Here is a 15,524-nt window from a genome sequence, read left to right on the forward strand (position 1 = left end):
TGTTATTAATTAGTCAAGTTGCCCTTAATAGAGGGTTGGTTGTTATCAAGCCTTGAAATAGAATATGCCTTAGTAAATGACATTTATTCTTTTATTATTATTTTAAATTGAACAATAAACTTCTTGAAGAGTGAGGATGTAAAAGGTCTGCAGGACACCTTCTAGATCGAATTCCCATGGCTGTATTCCAAGAAGTCAGAATGCTAATGTTTTAAATCAAATGCCTGGCATAAATATTTGATATCTACGGTCCTATTCCCTCAGGCACCATATTTTTATAACTGTAACTCAGGGGGCACAAAATGGATCCTGTTCACCTCTGTACTCTCCTCCAAGATAATATCCTAGTACCTTTCAAAAGAAAGGCATTTCGCCAGATTATTGTGTTGAATTGAACGGTTCATTAGTTCTGAGTCTAAAATGCAATCTGATTCATACCAAGAAAGTTACCTTACAAGTCTATAAAAAACAATGCTATTAGGACCACGCTATTGCTTGGCCTAGACCAGCAGTCACACTGTCCTTACTTATGCTTCCCAAGAGCACCAGTGAGAATTAATCACTAATATTGTAGTTTACTTTGATAACTGAAACCTCACTGAAGTTTCTCACTGTTTTGTGTAGTCAGAATGGCCTGTCAGTGATGAGCTGTAAGAAATGTAACTTACCCCCAAAAGAAAAATGAAAATGAGTATGTTGAAACTGGAGATTCTAAAGGATGCACATATTGGACAGACATATAAAAATCACCCTCTTCAAAATTATTACAAAGAAAAATTTCAGTAGGAATATTGAAGAGGTGAGATAAAATGTGCAGTGGAGGGATTATTTTTTATGTTCCTGGGTTCAAGAAGATTGCCATTTTCAGTTCAGGTAGATTGTGCCATAGGCTCGGGGTTGCTATGGGGGACTACAGAGACATAATAAATCTGAGTTGTGACAAGCTTTTACCTCTTTGAATCAGAAGACATTTTAAAATGTGTTCCTTTCTACAAATTGTTAAGATATTGATTCATTTCTTTAATGTGTTCTGCTATAAAAGACAGTGAAATGACCAGCAAAAAATAATTAATCATGTGTACTAGATAGAAATAATACCACAGAAATAGATGTTCTTTAACTGGTACAAAGGAATGGGTAAGTTGCTCCAAAATGTACCATACTATTACCTCTTAATTATCTTTTGTCTTTCATTGTCTATTGTAAAGGATCCAGCTCGATTAAAACAAGGCAGTGTGAAAACAGAGCCACTGACACTAATCAAGAAAGTTTCAATTTCAAAATCTTGCCTTTTAGTACAAAATAAATGTTTTGCAGCCAAGGTATGTTTACAATCATTTTGTACTGGCTTATTATCTGCCAAAACAGTGTAGACATAACCCTAGGATGGCATTTAGCAGTGTTTTCCAAGATGTGCACTTCTCCCATAATTAAATAAATCAGAATGTTATTGCCATAAAACATACACTGGCTGATGGCCTCAGAGAATAAAGAATAGCACTGCTGCGAAGAAAATTCAATTTTCTTTATTATAAAAGATACTGGTCACAGAACAGTGGTCTAACATCTCTCAACACTGAAATCTGAGCATATTAAGTAGTTTTCTATTTGGTTTGCAGAAACACGACCAGGTGAAAAGGTGGCTTAAATGTTTCTCTTTACTATTCTTCAGAAAATTATACCCATTCTGAAGACTCTAGATGGGGTGGGGTGGCCGTTGTTCCATAGGCCATCTATTAAAGTCTCCCCCAGAAGTGTTCAAGGAAGTCATTAGGAGAATTCCTATTATTTCAGTTCCTCCAAAAATAAGTTGATGCAATTGGGAATGAAATAAAAAGTTTTAGGATGGGAGTTTTCTAAAATGACTCACAACTCTGCCTAAAAAGCTATGGAAAGAAATACACCACTTAAAAAAAAAAGACCCCCTCAAATATATCATAGGTATTGGGATTCAGTTATATGACAGTAGCGTAGGAGGGGCTGAGCTGAGAGCTGTGTGCGAGATTCCAGGTTTCAGGGGGCTATGAGAGGAGGTGGGGATACTGCGCGTCAATAGTATGTGAGGACACACAGAAACTGAAATGGAGTCACCTTGGTCAAACACCACCCATACCTGGTAGTCGGGAATGCTAATGTGATTGGAGGGATGGCATTTCCTACAGTTTTCAATGTGGTATGTAATCTCTATAATTCTATCATAATTCAGCTTTTCTTAAAATGAGCCAACATCCTTCCTAGGACTTAATTTTTATAGACACCAGAATAAATTTGTCTTTATCTACCTATTTGGTTTTAATTATAAGTGTTTTTACAAGTTAGAATGTAAGGAAAACTAGGCAGTCAAGGTGTCTGAAAATGTCATCACCTTTTTTTAATAAATAGGGTTAAATGTTTCCAGTTCCCTTGGAAGCACCAGATCTGCAATCTTGCTTTTTCATACATGAGAAGTAGGAGTATATGTGGAGAAATCCAGCACCCTTCCTTCATCTTAACCTTAACACATTACTAGTTTCATAAACTGAAGTAAAGAAGTAGAACTCAGAAAATGGGTACCACAGACCAAATTCAGCAACCCTGTGGTGACTGTTCTCTACCTTTCTTCCTTTTGTGCTCAGAGAATATGGGCCTCTGGCTTTCCAAAGTCAACCATTTACCTTAACAAACCCCTCTCTTTTTGACTCTTTCAGTATTGGATTTCTTCAGTTGTCCCCACCCCTCGGCATCTTTCATCTCTTCTTTTCTGCTGGTGGGGCTTCCTCTTTGTTCACAAACATCCCGGCTTCCTGAAGTAGGGCTCCGATCTTCCATTCTTCTCTGGTGCATTCAGGTTCAGAGCTGGGGCCATCTCCAGCTCCCCTTTTGCTTTGCCTTTCACATGGACCCAATCATGGAATCCAACTAAATCCTCTGTAGCATCCCTGGTGTCTGTTTCTACAGCCCATTCCCACTGCCAAACCACCCCTCCCCTCCCCAATCCTGGCCCTTATCGTCTCACCCCTGGATGTCCCCCCCCCCCCCCCCCCCCCCCCCCCCCCCCCCCCCCAGAAGTTTTTCCACTCCACTACACATAGCTGCCAAGGGAGTGTGCTTTCCCACTGTGTGCCCCTGCCCTAAATCTTTACTTGCTCCTCATGGTCTTCAAGCACAAGTTTCTCTGCTTTACACTAAACACTCTCCCAGTTCTGACTGCAGCCACACTCCACCTTCCACAAGTCTCCTAGCACAGCCCACTACTCCTGCCCATCTGATCTCATCATCCGCCTACCTCATGCCTCCTGCCTCTACCTCTTTATCCCTTTGCTGTATCTCTCTCATCTCTCCATTTGATTATGCAGGTCACAATCTGCACTGTGTGCGGGTATAAAAGGGGGAGGTGCACGAGGGTAGGTGGATGCTGGCAGGGGCTGCTGGCCTCAGAGCCAGGGCTCCGGAGGGAAAGGAGAGCACAGTGATGGTGTCTTTAAGGGGGAAGGCACTATCGGCTCTGACCAATCGTTCTCATGTGGGAAGGTTGGATCAGTGTCTCTAGATTCTCTACATTTTCATGAGAAGTCAGACATTTATTTGAAATCTCCACTTTTAAAATATTAGCCGCTAATTGAAATGTAGAATAATACAGGTCAACAAATTGGGTGCCCCTGAAAAAGCATCTCTGCAAGTTAAATGTGGCCCAGAGGCTGCTAGTTTCAACCCCAGTTTCTAAACAAGTCTTTCATCAAGAACCGTCTTCGTGCTCTCTGTGCTGGGTCCCCATGGCACTCCTGCTAGTATTAATTCTCCCTTTCTTGTCTTCACAAATTCACTTTGTATATCATTCGTCACAAGTAGAGCCTTGTCATTTCACTGCATGGTTCCCTGTGAAACCATTTGCACACTTATTTCTCATCCCTTAACTTTTTGTATCTTATCTCTCTGCAACTGGAGAAGTTCTTGGAGAACAGGAGTCCTACTCCATAATTTCCTCTCAATATCTTCCAAAGTATATTCACAAACAGGCACTTACTTATTTAAGGGTGTAAGATGTATCTTGGCAGTTTCAAAAGTACAGACACTTTTTAAAAAGGAAATATCAGCTCCATTTCTTTGACAGCAGTCTTGAAAAATCTGTCATCTTATTCAGCCATACACATATATGTGTAGGAGTAAGCTGTCTTCCATAGAGCCTTCTATAATACGCAAAGTCCTATAACAAGCAACTTGCAGTCTTTTACATTCATCTAAAACAAGGAGACAGAACAGCCCAGTGTGGAAGAGCCTGGGTGTGGAGACAGATTGCCTGGGTTTCTACTGAGGCTCCAACTTCCTGTGCACATGACCTTAGGCAAGTCACAAAACCTCTCTGCCCTTGTTTCCTAATGTATACAAGAGGAACGGTGATAATACCTATCTCAGAGGATGTGTGTGAAAATTCAATGAGTACATATAAAATACTTAGGAAAGTGCCTACCACATAGCAGAGAATTAACGTCATTATTATCTTAAGTTAGGTAATACAACTGATTTTCTGCTATTAAAATTTAGACTCTATTTTAAAGAACACATAAATTATTTCAGAAAAGAAAAGTAAAACCAAAGAATAATATTTTTAGGCATATGCTTCGGCGTCTCATGGCAACTCTCCAACACCAAAACCGCACCCGGAGGCAGAGTGTGCTCATACCACTGACCTTAGGAGGTTCACAAGCAGGTTCACAGCTTACCCTATCACAAGAAACAGTATTCGTACATCCATATGCAGGTAACTTTAGCAGCCTCACGGTTATGGACGTGGAATGGACCCTTAATAATTACCGCTTATTGGAATAAATGAATCAACTGTGCATTTTATTATACTAGGCAATTTTGATACCAGAGATCTTTTAAGTGTAGAATTTTCTTTCCTAAAATATACAGGGAAAGATGTGTCTGTGTGTCCTCCAACTATATAGCAGCTATAATACACAATCATCTCCAGGGAGATACTTTGCAACTCTTTGTATGATCTGACCTAATTAATTTCAAAATGAAAGGAAACACATTATAGTACCTGCACCAATTAAACAACTGATTAACTGAACAGTACGAACCTCATGGAGGTTCAAACATAGAGGACTGTATTTTTTTCTCAATTCCCTGACCTCAGCAGCACTATACCAACTCCGTTCTTAGCTGGAGTGGATTCCTGAAAAATACCTGGAACAGGTCCCAGAATTGTCAGGTCCCTCTCAGCTATTAAAATCCACCCAGCTTAAAATGCCAATCAAATGCCTGAAGCAGGGCCTTCCCCAGGGCATCTCCTGGCTACGGGGTCCAAAGAAATAAAACATGCCAAAACCAAGAGTGCAGGCCAACCCAAGTCTCTTTGTGTCTGTTGCCAACTTCCTCCAATTTTCTTTTTGCCGGCTCACGTGGGTGTAGGACACAGCAATAAGAACATGCCTAAAATATTTCTTGCTTCTCACCAAGAGGACACTTCTTGCAAGCAACAGCCCCTATACTTTGGGAGGTCTACTATTCAGCTCCCTTGTGTCAGCTTGGTAGGAATAGAGGTGGGGTAGGGGAGAGGTTAGTTTCCTGGGCTGGTTGCTGGCCCTTCCCTTCACGAGTTCTAAAGCTTCTGTAAAAAACAGAGAAGCAATAGTGGAGGCAAAACTCACTGCCCATGGTTATGCCTGTCTTTTTCTATCTGTTCCTGCTAACACTACAAAAGACTGAATGACCTTGTCAGGGGATGCCAAGGGCAGGGACGATATACAAATTATTTAAGAGGCAGGGATGCAAACTGATCAGAAGGGATGTGGTCCAGGGGCTGGAACAGGTCCTGCAGACCCCTTGCAGTGTCCTCCAGTTGCTGGAAGGATCAGGGAGCCCAGGGATGCTGGGGAAATTGCAGCAAGGGTGCTAGGGGGTTTGGGGTCCTTTTACTACGATGGGAAGTGCTTGGTAATGATAGTACCAGGACAGCTGTACTGGTGGAAACTGACTGAACATCATTCCTACCTGTGGGAGCTCTTCAGTGTCCTGAGCGAAGCTGTCTCTAAGTGCGTATTTCCTAATGAGAGAGGCTGCCCCAGGCCTGCTCTCTGCAACCCCTCCCCCCCATGACTGTCCCACGGCCTCTTGCCTGATCACACTGAACTATTTTCTATTTGGTCACAGACCTGTGGAAACTCATGCATTTTACAATGCCAAAACAGAGAGTACAGCAGGGTATTCCAAACCTCTCCTTGCTGCCAACTTCCTCCAGCTCTTTTCTCACCTGGTCAGACAGGTGAAGGGCACAGCAATAAGTCTATGTCTAAAACACTTCTTAGCTTCTCACCAAAGAATGAGAAGACAACCACTTACAGATACACCCCAATTGGGAACAAACTTTCCCTTAGAGCTGCCTTCACTTTGTTTGACAGGGAGCAGGGATGAAGAGTGAAAAGCAATTCCTTCCTTCTCTCTTCAGGACAGGGAGGAAAATCAAAATATTCCAGATGACTGGACAGTTTTTGATAGCCACCTGCGCACTGACTACTTACAGGCTGGGATAGGAATGAGAGAACCCCTGGAGGGGTACATGGGATAGTAGCTGGATTGGACCATCTCTTTAGAAATCCCAAGAGAAGGATCTGGCCCAAATTGAAGATGGCTTCCTGGTAGATTTCCTTTTGAAATGCATAAATTTAAAGCTGTTCTTTCATAGTTCAGACAGTAGCACCAATTCTGGGCAAGAGGAAAAATCTTCCTCTGTATCCTGTTATACTTATTTGAAGAGGCACCCGAAATAATTAAATATTATATGCAGTTTAAGAAAAATGAATATCAAATATACATGGAATAAAAAAATTGAGGAAGCATATTTCTATTGGTGATTATTTGGAGATGCTGATTAATCCATTGTGCATATATTTATGTTTAATTAGAAACTGGGTAGGATTTAGAATGTTATTCTAAAACACAGTCTATTAGCATTATGGCATCATATTCATGTGGTGCAAATAATAATGTGAGAGGATTTTCTTGGTAAACTATTTTTTAGCGACCCTGTTTTATCAAAAGCATATATTTTTACTCGGATGTTATAAGAAACTAAGTCTGAGTATAAGCTGATTTGCTATAATTGGAATAGGCTTATTGCAGTCATTTTACCCTTTAAAATTATGATACCAGCATTCAAACATCTGTTAAACCATAGCATCTGTTTCATATTTGGGATGCATCCCTACAAATTAGAAGAATGTTCTTTTTAATGAGCTCTGATTTAATAGGGAATCCTTTTTTTTTATATAACTGTATGTGAAAGAAAGAAAATGAGAAGACAAAATCATCTCTTGCACCCCTCCATACTAAAGTACCTCAAGGTCCATACATTTCAAATATAAAACTGTTTCATGAAGATATGCATATGAAGTGCACATGCGTGTGCACACACATACACACACCAGGAAATGCAGAGAGGGCCACACATTCTTATTATTCAAGAAAAATAATCACTTCTTTCAAAAACATTGTCTTGCCAATCTATAGGGTCTTAAAAATACCAGATAAATTCATACCTCGTAGTGCCTCTGTTTACTAAGATTTGTTTGCTCTAACTCCAAAGGCATATGTGTTGCCAGGTCATTATCATTTCAGTTCTATCTGAAGTAGTACTTGCCACTGACTCACTCAGTTCTTTTTAAACTATTCCCTGTGGTCTCTGGAAGTTTTCTAGTCATTTGGAGACCTCTATCTGCATCTGATTTTGTCCTATAAGAAGCATGTCAGCTTAATGTCAGACAACAAAGGGTTCATGTGTCCCACTGTTAATATACTTCTTTACTCTCTTAGGCCGTTGGCCTTTGTGTTTTTCTATTTCTAATGTGGAGATGGGTAGACATTAAAAGCTTAATTTAAAACATGTTTAGAACTCCTAGATTTTAATGATATAAGCTACCATAAAATTTAGAAGATAGGCTGCCCCATTAAATTTAAGAAACTACAAAGGATTTATAAAAAGAAGGTATCACTCACATAAAATGAAGAAAAAAAAAAAAAAACAACTCAGAAGGAACTCATTGGAAGGAAGCCAGAAAAATGAGAGAAAAGAAAAAGTTTAATGTAAGAGATTTCTGGTCACCCATCTTGTACCTCCTAATTTGTCTCGCCAAAGAGAAACGGCTACTGCAGTGTCCCAGCACTGACGACATTTCTTTCACAAAAGAAAGGCAGAGCGGTCACAGGTAGGCGGAGGCAAGCCTGGTAGGCGCCCACCCCAGCAACAACTGCTTCTGGCACCTTCTTGCCAACCCATCCCCCACCAAGCGAGGGTTCTGGCCTCACAGATTTATGAAAGCACATTTACCAAAGGAACAGCAGCATTTTATATCCGTGTCACAACAAATGTACAGCCGATAGGTGTTACAAAACCAGATTTGGAGTCATTTGAGTTCTTCACTAAAAAAACACCCCCAAATTAAAACATCAATGACCTAGTTTAAAAGTAGTGTCTTCTAGGAATTTATAGACACTATAAGAGAATCAGAGAAGAGAAAAATGACCCAGGCCATTCTTCTGGGTTTAGGCTAGACTTACATCACCAGTCTGAGACAAAAACTGACCTTATTTGAAAATACTTAACCTGTGGAAAAAGATTGTATCATTTTCTTGAGTACCCTTTTCCAATGCTTAATGACTTTTAGTAGCAAAACTCCTTTTTTACCCTCTCATGGTTGAAAATGAGATATAACAACACACTTTATGGTCACAGGGGATAGGGTACAGTTTAAAGAACATTGTTATTATGAACTTTTTCCACCTCTGCAGATCTTATCTCCATATACTCTTAGAAACTTGCCTCTGCCAGTTGAAAGAGTGCAGATTTTCCATAGCGTTTCACAGGTTCCGCACCACCCAGCTGCGAAGTGTTTGAAGAAATCTGTATTGAAAATAATTCACATAAAGGATATTAATTGTGTCATCAGAATCTTTGCTTCTCATTCATACACATTCAGGAACTTTCTTTAGTTTACGAGAACATCATTGTTCCCAAGTACCAAGTAACTTTAAAGATGTCATACTTGGGATTATAATTTTGAAACCAACTTTGGTGAACAACCTCAAAAACAGTAACAAAAACCAGGTGTGGCTTGGACAGCTGTTTAATGACAGAAGTATTGTCTTGTACAGTCCAGGCTTTAAACTCTACCACTTAAAACAAGATTTGCATTTCCATTTCCATATAAACACCAACTCATCAACTGACCAAATATGAGGGATTTAGAGTCATTTTGTATGCACCGAAGTGACTAATTTTTTAAGGAATATATTTAGGATCTCTAAAATTATTTGGGAAAGATAGCATCATTAGTCAACAAATATTTTTTTATATAATTATTTTTAATGTTTATTTATTTTTGAGAGAGAGAGAGAGAGAGAGAGAGAGAGAGCGCAGAGCGGGGGAGGAGCAGAAACAGAGAGGGAAACACAGAATCTGAAACAGGTTCCAGGCTCTGAGCTGCCAGCACAGAACCTGACGCGGGGCTCGAACTCGGGAATGGCGAGATCATGACCTGAGCCGGAGTCGGATACTTAACCGACTGAGCCACCCAGGTGTGCCTCAACAAATATTTTTTTAAGAATCCAATATAAATGTCGTAGACAATACGATAGGAACTGGGGAAGCCAAGAATTTTACAGAAAACACTAGCCCTGGCTTTGAGAGGATACTCTAAAGTACACACAAAGATTGAAAATCAAGACCACAAATCTAAATAAGTTATGCAGTTAAGGCCTATGCTGAGGCACAACATATCCAACATTATATCAACTGCATGTTCTTCTGCAAATCTGGCCAAACAGTGGCCAGGCACTGGTAACAACGAACTGCAATGTCCTTTCTCATTTTTATATGAAAACTTCATTTTCAACTTCTAGCCTAATCAGTAAAAAAAAAGCTGAGAACATACATTCTTAAGGATCTTTACAAATATTCTTCTTCCTGGAGAAGTTCTGTCATTACAGCAGCTAGCTATGGCTTAAGCATTTCATATTCCTCATGATTCTGAATTCTTTCTCAGTTTAAGATAGAAGTATTTCTCAGTTCAGTTTAGCAGGCACTCCTGCCTGCTGAGTGTATCCTCACAGGTGATCCCAAGTCCCACAGGGGATTCTGTGGAGCCATCAGCTCTGGGAGAGACTGGGAGCTTGCTGCTGAAATGGAATTCTTCCTAGAATACAGGCTGAACGAGAGGCTTTTGTCGAGGAAAATGTTTAACAAGCTACCTGGGCCATTTAGAAGAATTTAGTTTATGGAAATTTTAGACACTTTTTCTTCCTAGGTACTATCATTTTTAACAGTTATTTCCAATTTATCCCAACTAAATTTTTATGTTTTATTTATTTTTGAGAGAGCACACACAAGTGTCGGAGAGGGGGACAGAGGGGGACAGAGGATCCGAAGTGGGCTCTGCACTGACAGCAGAAAGCCTGATGTGAGGCTCGAACTCACAAACCAAAACTGTGAGATCATGACCTCAACCAACTGACTCATCTACCCAGGCACCGCCAAACCACTTTTCTTTTTAAAGAAAATTAACTAAATGGGGCTCAATCTTTCTAAGTCTGGAATATTTTCTTCTACCTAATTTTTCTCTGATATATGCCACTTCTACTTTTTCTAGACAAGATGAATTTAATAAATCACCTTATCACTGAACTAAGAGAAATGGACACATAATCACCACCTCCCAATTACTTGAGGGAATGAAGTACCAAACATACAGAATTGCCAGCGTCTCGAACCCAGGCTGTATAAAAGGAAGAACATGACTTTTGTGTCAGACACACCTTCATTACTTTTTGCTCTGCCAACTTAAGCAATTGAGTCTCATCTACCTCACCTTCAAAACAGAAACAATAATACCTGCCCCATATTATTGTTGTCAAGATTAGATTTTATGTCAGTGAAGAGTCTGGCACAGTGCTGAGCCCATATTGTGTTCTCAATAAGTGGTACAATGATTATCAACAAGAATTTATCAACAGTAACTTGAATAAACATAAAGCTCTCTTAGTATAGTCCAAAAATTAGTTACACACTAAAATTGCAATGTTAAAGGATAATCATGAAATTTAGTAATTCGTAGAATATTAAATTTATCACATAATCACATGACACTCTTAAGAATCACTAGAGGACAGGCTGGGTAATCCCACACCACACAGCCACAATGTGGAGTGGTTCTAGTTCTTACACTGACTCCCTCTGCTGTTCCTTTTGTTGTAGGTTTATGCTCCTCGACACGAAGTATTTGTTCACTACCACACACCCTGTGTGCGGAAGACTGAGGGGCTCAATGAAGAACTTCGGACTGTGTGGATGCATTATCTGCCATTTGAGATAATGCACAGTTGTCTAAGTAGAGAACTGAGAATGGTTCTTTACCTTTCAAAAGGAACTACTACTTATGTCTAGTAAGAACAAGTTCCCTCATCACCCATGGGAAGACTTTGACCTATCTGTAGGTATAAGAAAGATTTCCAAAGGAGTTTGTGTGGGGGGAGGGTTAATGTACGTTAGCAGCCCAACATTTCTTTTTTTAGTTAAAATTTTTTTAATGTTTATTCATTTGTGAGAGACAGAGAGTGAGTGAGGGAGGGGCAGAGAGAGAGAAGGAGACACAGAATCCAAAGCAGGCTCCAGGCTCTGAGCTGTCAGCACAGAGCCCAACATGGGGCTCGAACTCACCAACCATGAGATCATGACCTGAGCTGAAGCCAGAAGCCCATATGACTGAGCCACCCAGGCGCCCCAGTAGCCCAACATTTCTATAATTACCAACCAGTATGGTTTTCCTGGAATGACTGTGGGGAGATATGCTTTCTTTTTATTTTATTCTTTAAATTTTTTTATTTTTTAAAATTTACATAAAAATTAGTTAGCATACAGTACAACAATGATTTCGGTAGATTCCTTAGTGTCCCTTACCCATTTAGCTCATCCCCCTTCCCACAACCCCTCCAGTAACCCTCAGTTTGTTCCCCATATTTATGAGTCTCTTCTGTTTTGTCCCCCTCCCTGTTTTTATATTCTTTTTGTTTCCCTTCCCTTATGTTCATCTGTTTTGTTTCTTAAAGTCCTCATATGAGTGAAATACTATAATTTTTACTTTCTCTGGCTAATTTCACTTAGCATAATACCCTCCGGTTCCATCCACATAGTTGCAAATGGCAAGATTTCATTCTTTTTGACTGCCGAGTAATACTCCATTGTGTATATATATGCCACATCTTCTTTATCCATTCATCCATCAGTGGACATTTGGGCTCTTTCCATACTTTGGCTATTGTTGATAGTGCTGCTATAAACACAGGGGTACATGTGTCCCTTTGAAACAGCACACTTGTATCCCGTGGATAAATGCCTAGTAGTGCAATTGCTGGGTCACAGGGTAGTTTTATTTTTAGTTTTTTGAGGAGCCTTCATACAGTTTTCCAGAGTGGCTGCACCAGCTTGCATTCCCAGGGAGATATGCTTTCTAAAAGCATCTTTGGGCTTCTTAATTTTTAGACATATGTTAACATCTGTGGCTGGTCCTTATCTTGATTTCTTGGCAACGTTTGATATGGCTAACCTTTTTTTTGGGAAACTCTTCTCTGGACTTCCATTACTGGAGGGTCTGTCTTATTTCCCTCTTATCTCCCAAGCCACTCCTTGTTGTTCTCCTCTGCTGGCTCTCCTTTCTCTGGTGACCCCTTAAATGCTTTTCTTCAGGGTTTTGTCTTAGGGCCTTCTCTCTTTTTATTTATACATTTCTTTCAGTAATCTGATCTCTTCTGATAGCTTTGTTAGAGGTTGTACAATGCTGATTTGTTATACCACTGTTCATTTCCCCCATTGTTTTCCTATTTAAGAGACTTACGCATCCTTTCAAGTATGAACAACACAGTAATATGTTCTTCAAAGTCTGGTCGGCTAGTGGAGGAAGAGCAGGTTATGTTATACTTATGGGCAGGGGACCCTAGTGGGCCATACTGCATAGTACATTCCTGGCTTTCCTTTTATTTTCCTCAAATTAGATGGTGCTTGCCAATCTGTTAACTCCATAGTCTCTCCTTTGGCAGCATGTACTCTTCTGATAAACAGAGTGCGTGTAATAGCACAAGGCGCAGAGCAAATGTGCTAAGAAAAATGATCACCCTGGATGTTAAACTGTTAATTTTATAGCTGCCTGAGGTAGGGAAGCATACCACAGAAACAGGTAGTAAAGATTAAAAGTAAAATAGGTAATGGAGGAAGTGTTCTGGAGTTATGAGGGGTATCATAAAACACTGTAGTCTGGGAGGAAATGACTGATAATTATTGAATGAATAAAAAAATTTTAAAAACCCAAATGAACAACATGGGATGATTGGTCTTTCTTACCTTAAAAGAAATATTAATGCTTCCAATAAAAACACGTGATACTTTCACACTGATTAGCTGCAGTGTGAGTATGCAGTTTTTGTCGCGTGTAATATTCTGTAACATATTGAACAGTCCATCATGAAAATGAATGCTTTAAATTTGCACCTATTGCATCTATCCAATTGTGGCATTGCTTTAAATTTGAGGAGATTATGGCTGTATTTATATTGGCAAAGTAAATACCTTCTAAGGGAAGTTTTAATGTCCAAATTTATTGGTCTAAATCATCTAGATTAGTTCTCTGTCTTCAAAGTAAATATATTTCAATGCAAAGATATATTGTAGGTGTAAGAGTCAGCCACACAACGGAAAAGAGAGTATGTGAACTGGTCATGGCTTCCAGACCTGTTAAATGATAGAAGACAATAGCTCCCTTCTGGCATTACATGTGGTCATTAGTCTTCAGTAAATGAGATCTAAAATGTGATGGATGTGTCACTCTACCTGTAAACAACAGAAGATGCAGATAGGAAACTCATTCTGACCAATGTAATGGATCAGAGCCAGGAAACAGAGTGATGGCTCTTCAGATGGGCCAAGGTGAACACAGATGAATTAGGGGTATCAGCAAGGAATGGAGACAAGCTGAAATGGAGGGGGGTGGCGGTGAACAGTCTTTACACTCTGTATTTCTTCCTAGATCTTGCAAAGCAGGTATATTTTTCTTTAAACGTAAGCTTTCGTGGGGAATCTACAAACAAAATGTTCTTTATTCAGTTTCATGACTCCATGCAGGTTCACTTCAACGAGTTTTGAAACTATCAGACTTGATTAAGAAAGAAAAACATCCTTCTAAGCCTGCAAGGCAGAAACCCAGGACTTAGTGTGAAAGAAAAAACAACTTCAACTTAAAGAACTGCCCAGGGCTTACGGTTTCTTAAACAATGTGTTCCTAGGATAATTATTTGACACAATAAATGACCCACTGCCAAGAGAAGATCTAACTAATCTCTTCTCAAAGTTATGAATGTTTGTAAATCAAATTAGCAGGAATGGTCTCTAAGCATTTTGCCTGCCTGACCTTAAAATAACATCACAAAGCTAAACAGTTTTAAGGAGTAAATTGTTTCCTAAATCACATAAACCCCCATTTTTCTCTAAGTGCACATAATAGGATGGAAATCCCTCTGAAAAGAGGTGGGGCTGTAAGTGGGCCATTGAGTAGATTTCCATTACATGTCCATCCCCTTTTCAATTCACCCTTTTCCTATGAGGTCCCAGACATACTAGGAAGTGCCTCAACAATGACGATTTAATAACTCATGGTAACAATTACAAACTACAGAGCAGTGACCTTGAACTGTGGTTTTCTAACAGGAAATTTGTTAGAAATGCAAATTGCCAGGCACCTTTCCCCACCCCTGCCCCCAGACTTAATAAATCAGAGTCCTGGGAGTGGAGCCCAGCAATCTGTTTGAACAAGCCTCTGAGGGAACTCTGATGCATTTTAAAGTTTGAGAACCTCTGCTGTAGACTAATTAAAACAAGAATTCAAGAGTCTTTATGTTTTCTCAAAGGTGATGAGTGTTATACAAAATAATTATAAAAGTTTTAGGGATACGATTACAGTTAGTAATTATAACCTATTCTATTTCTTCTGCAATACCTGTGCTCATAGCAGATTTTAGTAGATAATTTTATTAGTTTATGTAGTTAGATCTTGTTTAGCTTTGAATTAAACCAGCCTCAAATGAGGCCAACAATGTGGTCAGATCATAAGATGTCAGAGATTGAAACTTAGGGTTCTCTTGGGCCAGCTAAGGCAACTGACCAGAGAAGTTACATATCCTTAGGGAACCGTGTGCTTCTCTCGTATAATCATATATAACAGTTACAATTAATAAACAAGCACGCAATAATTTAATTTACTTAGGAATGAGAAGTGTTAATATTATCAATCTAAGCAAAATATAACTAGCAAAAATAATATACTGATTGACAGAGGGAACTGCATTTGATTCTAGGGCAAAATATTTTGATTTTGCCACCATGCATGCCTTCCTCTCTTATGAGGTCTTGCAGTAACTCTAATCATTTTCAAATTAACACTTTTTTATGTCTTCTGATGCTACTGAGCAAGAGGAGTGAAATCTGCAAACATATCCCTGCA

The 15,524-nt window shown here is 39.5% G+C and overlaps 1 protein-coding gene across 1 annotated transcript in view; it reads right to left on the minus strand.

Moving 5' to 3' along the window:
- BBX (BBX high mobility group box domain containing) overlaps positions 1-15,524 on the minus strand; it is a 282,384-nt gene that overhangs the window by 42,800 nt on the left and 224,060 nt on the right. The window contains 1 exon segment of the mRNA XM_030330629.1: positions 8,804-8,884. Coding sequence (XP_030186489.1) covers positions 8,804-8,884 — 81 coding nt within the window.

The sequence above is a fragment of the Lynx canadensis genome, chromosome C2, assembly GCF_007474595.2.
Source record: "Lynx canadensis isolate LIC74 chromosome C2, mLynCan4.pri.v2, whole genome shotgun sequence".
Lineage (NCBI taxonomy): Eukaryota > Metazoa > Chordata > Mammalia > Carnivora > Felidae > Lynx > Lynx canadensis.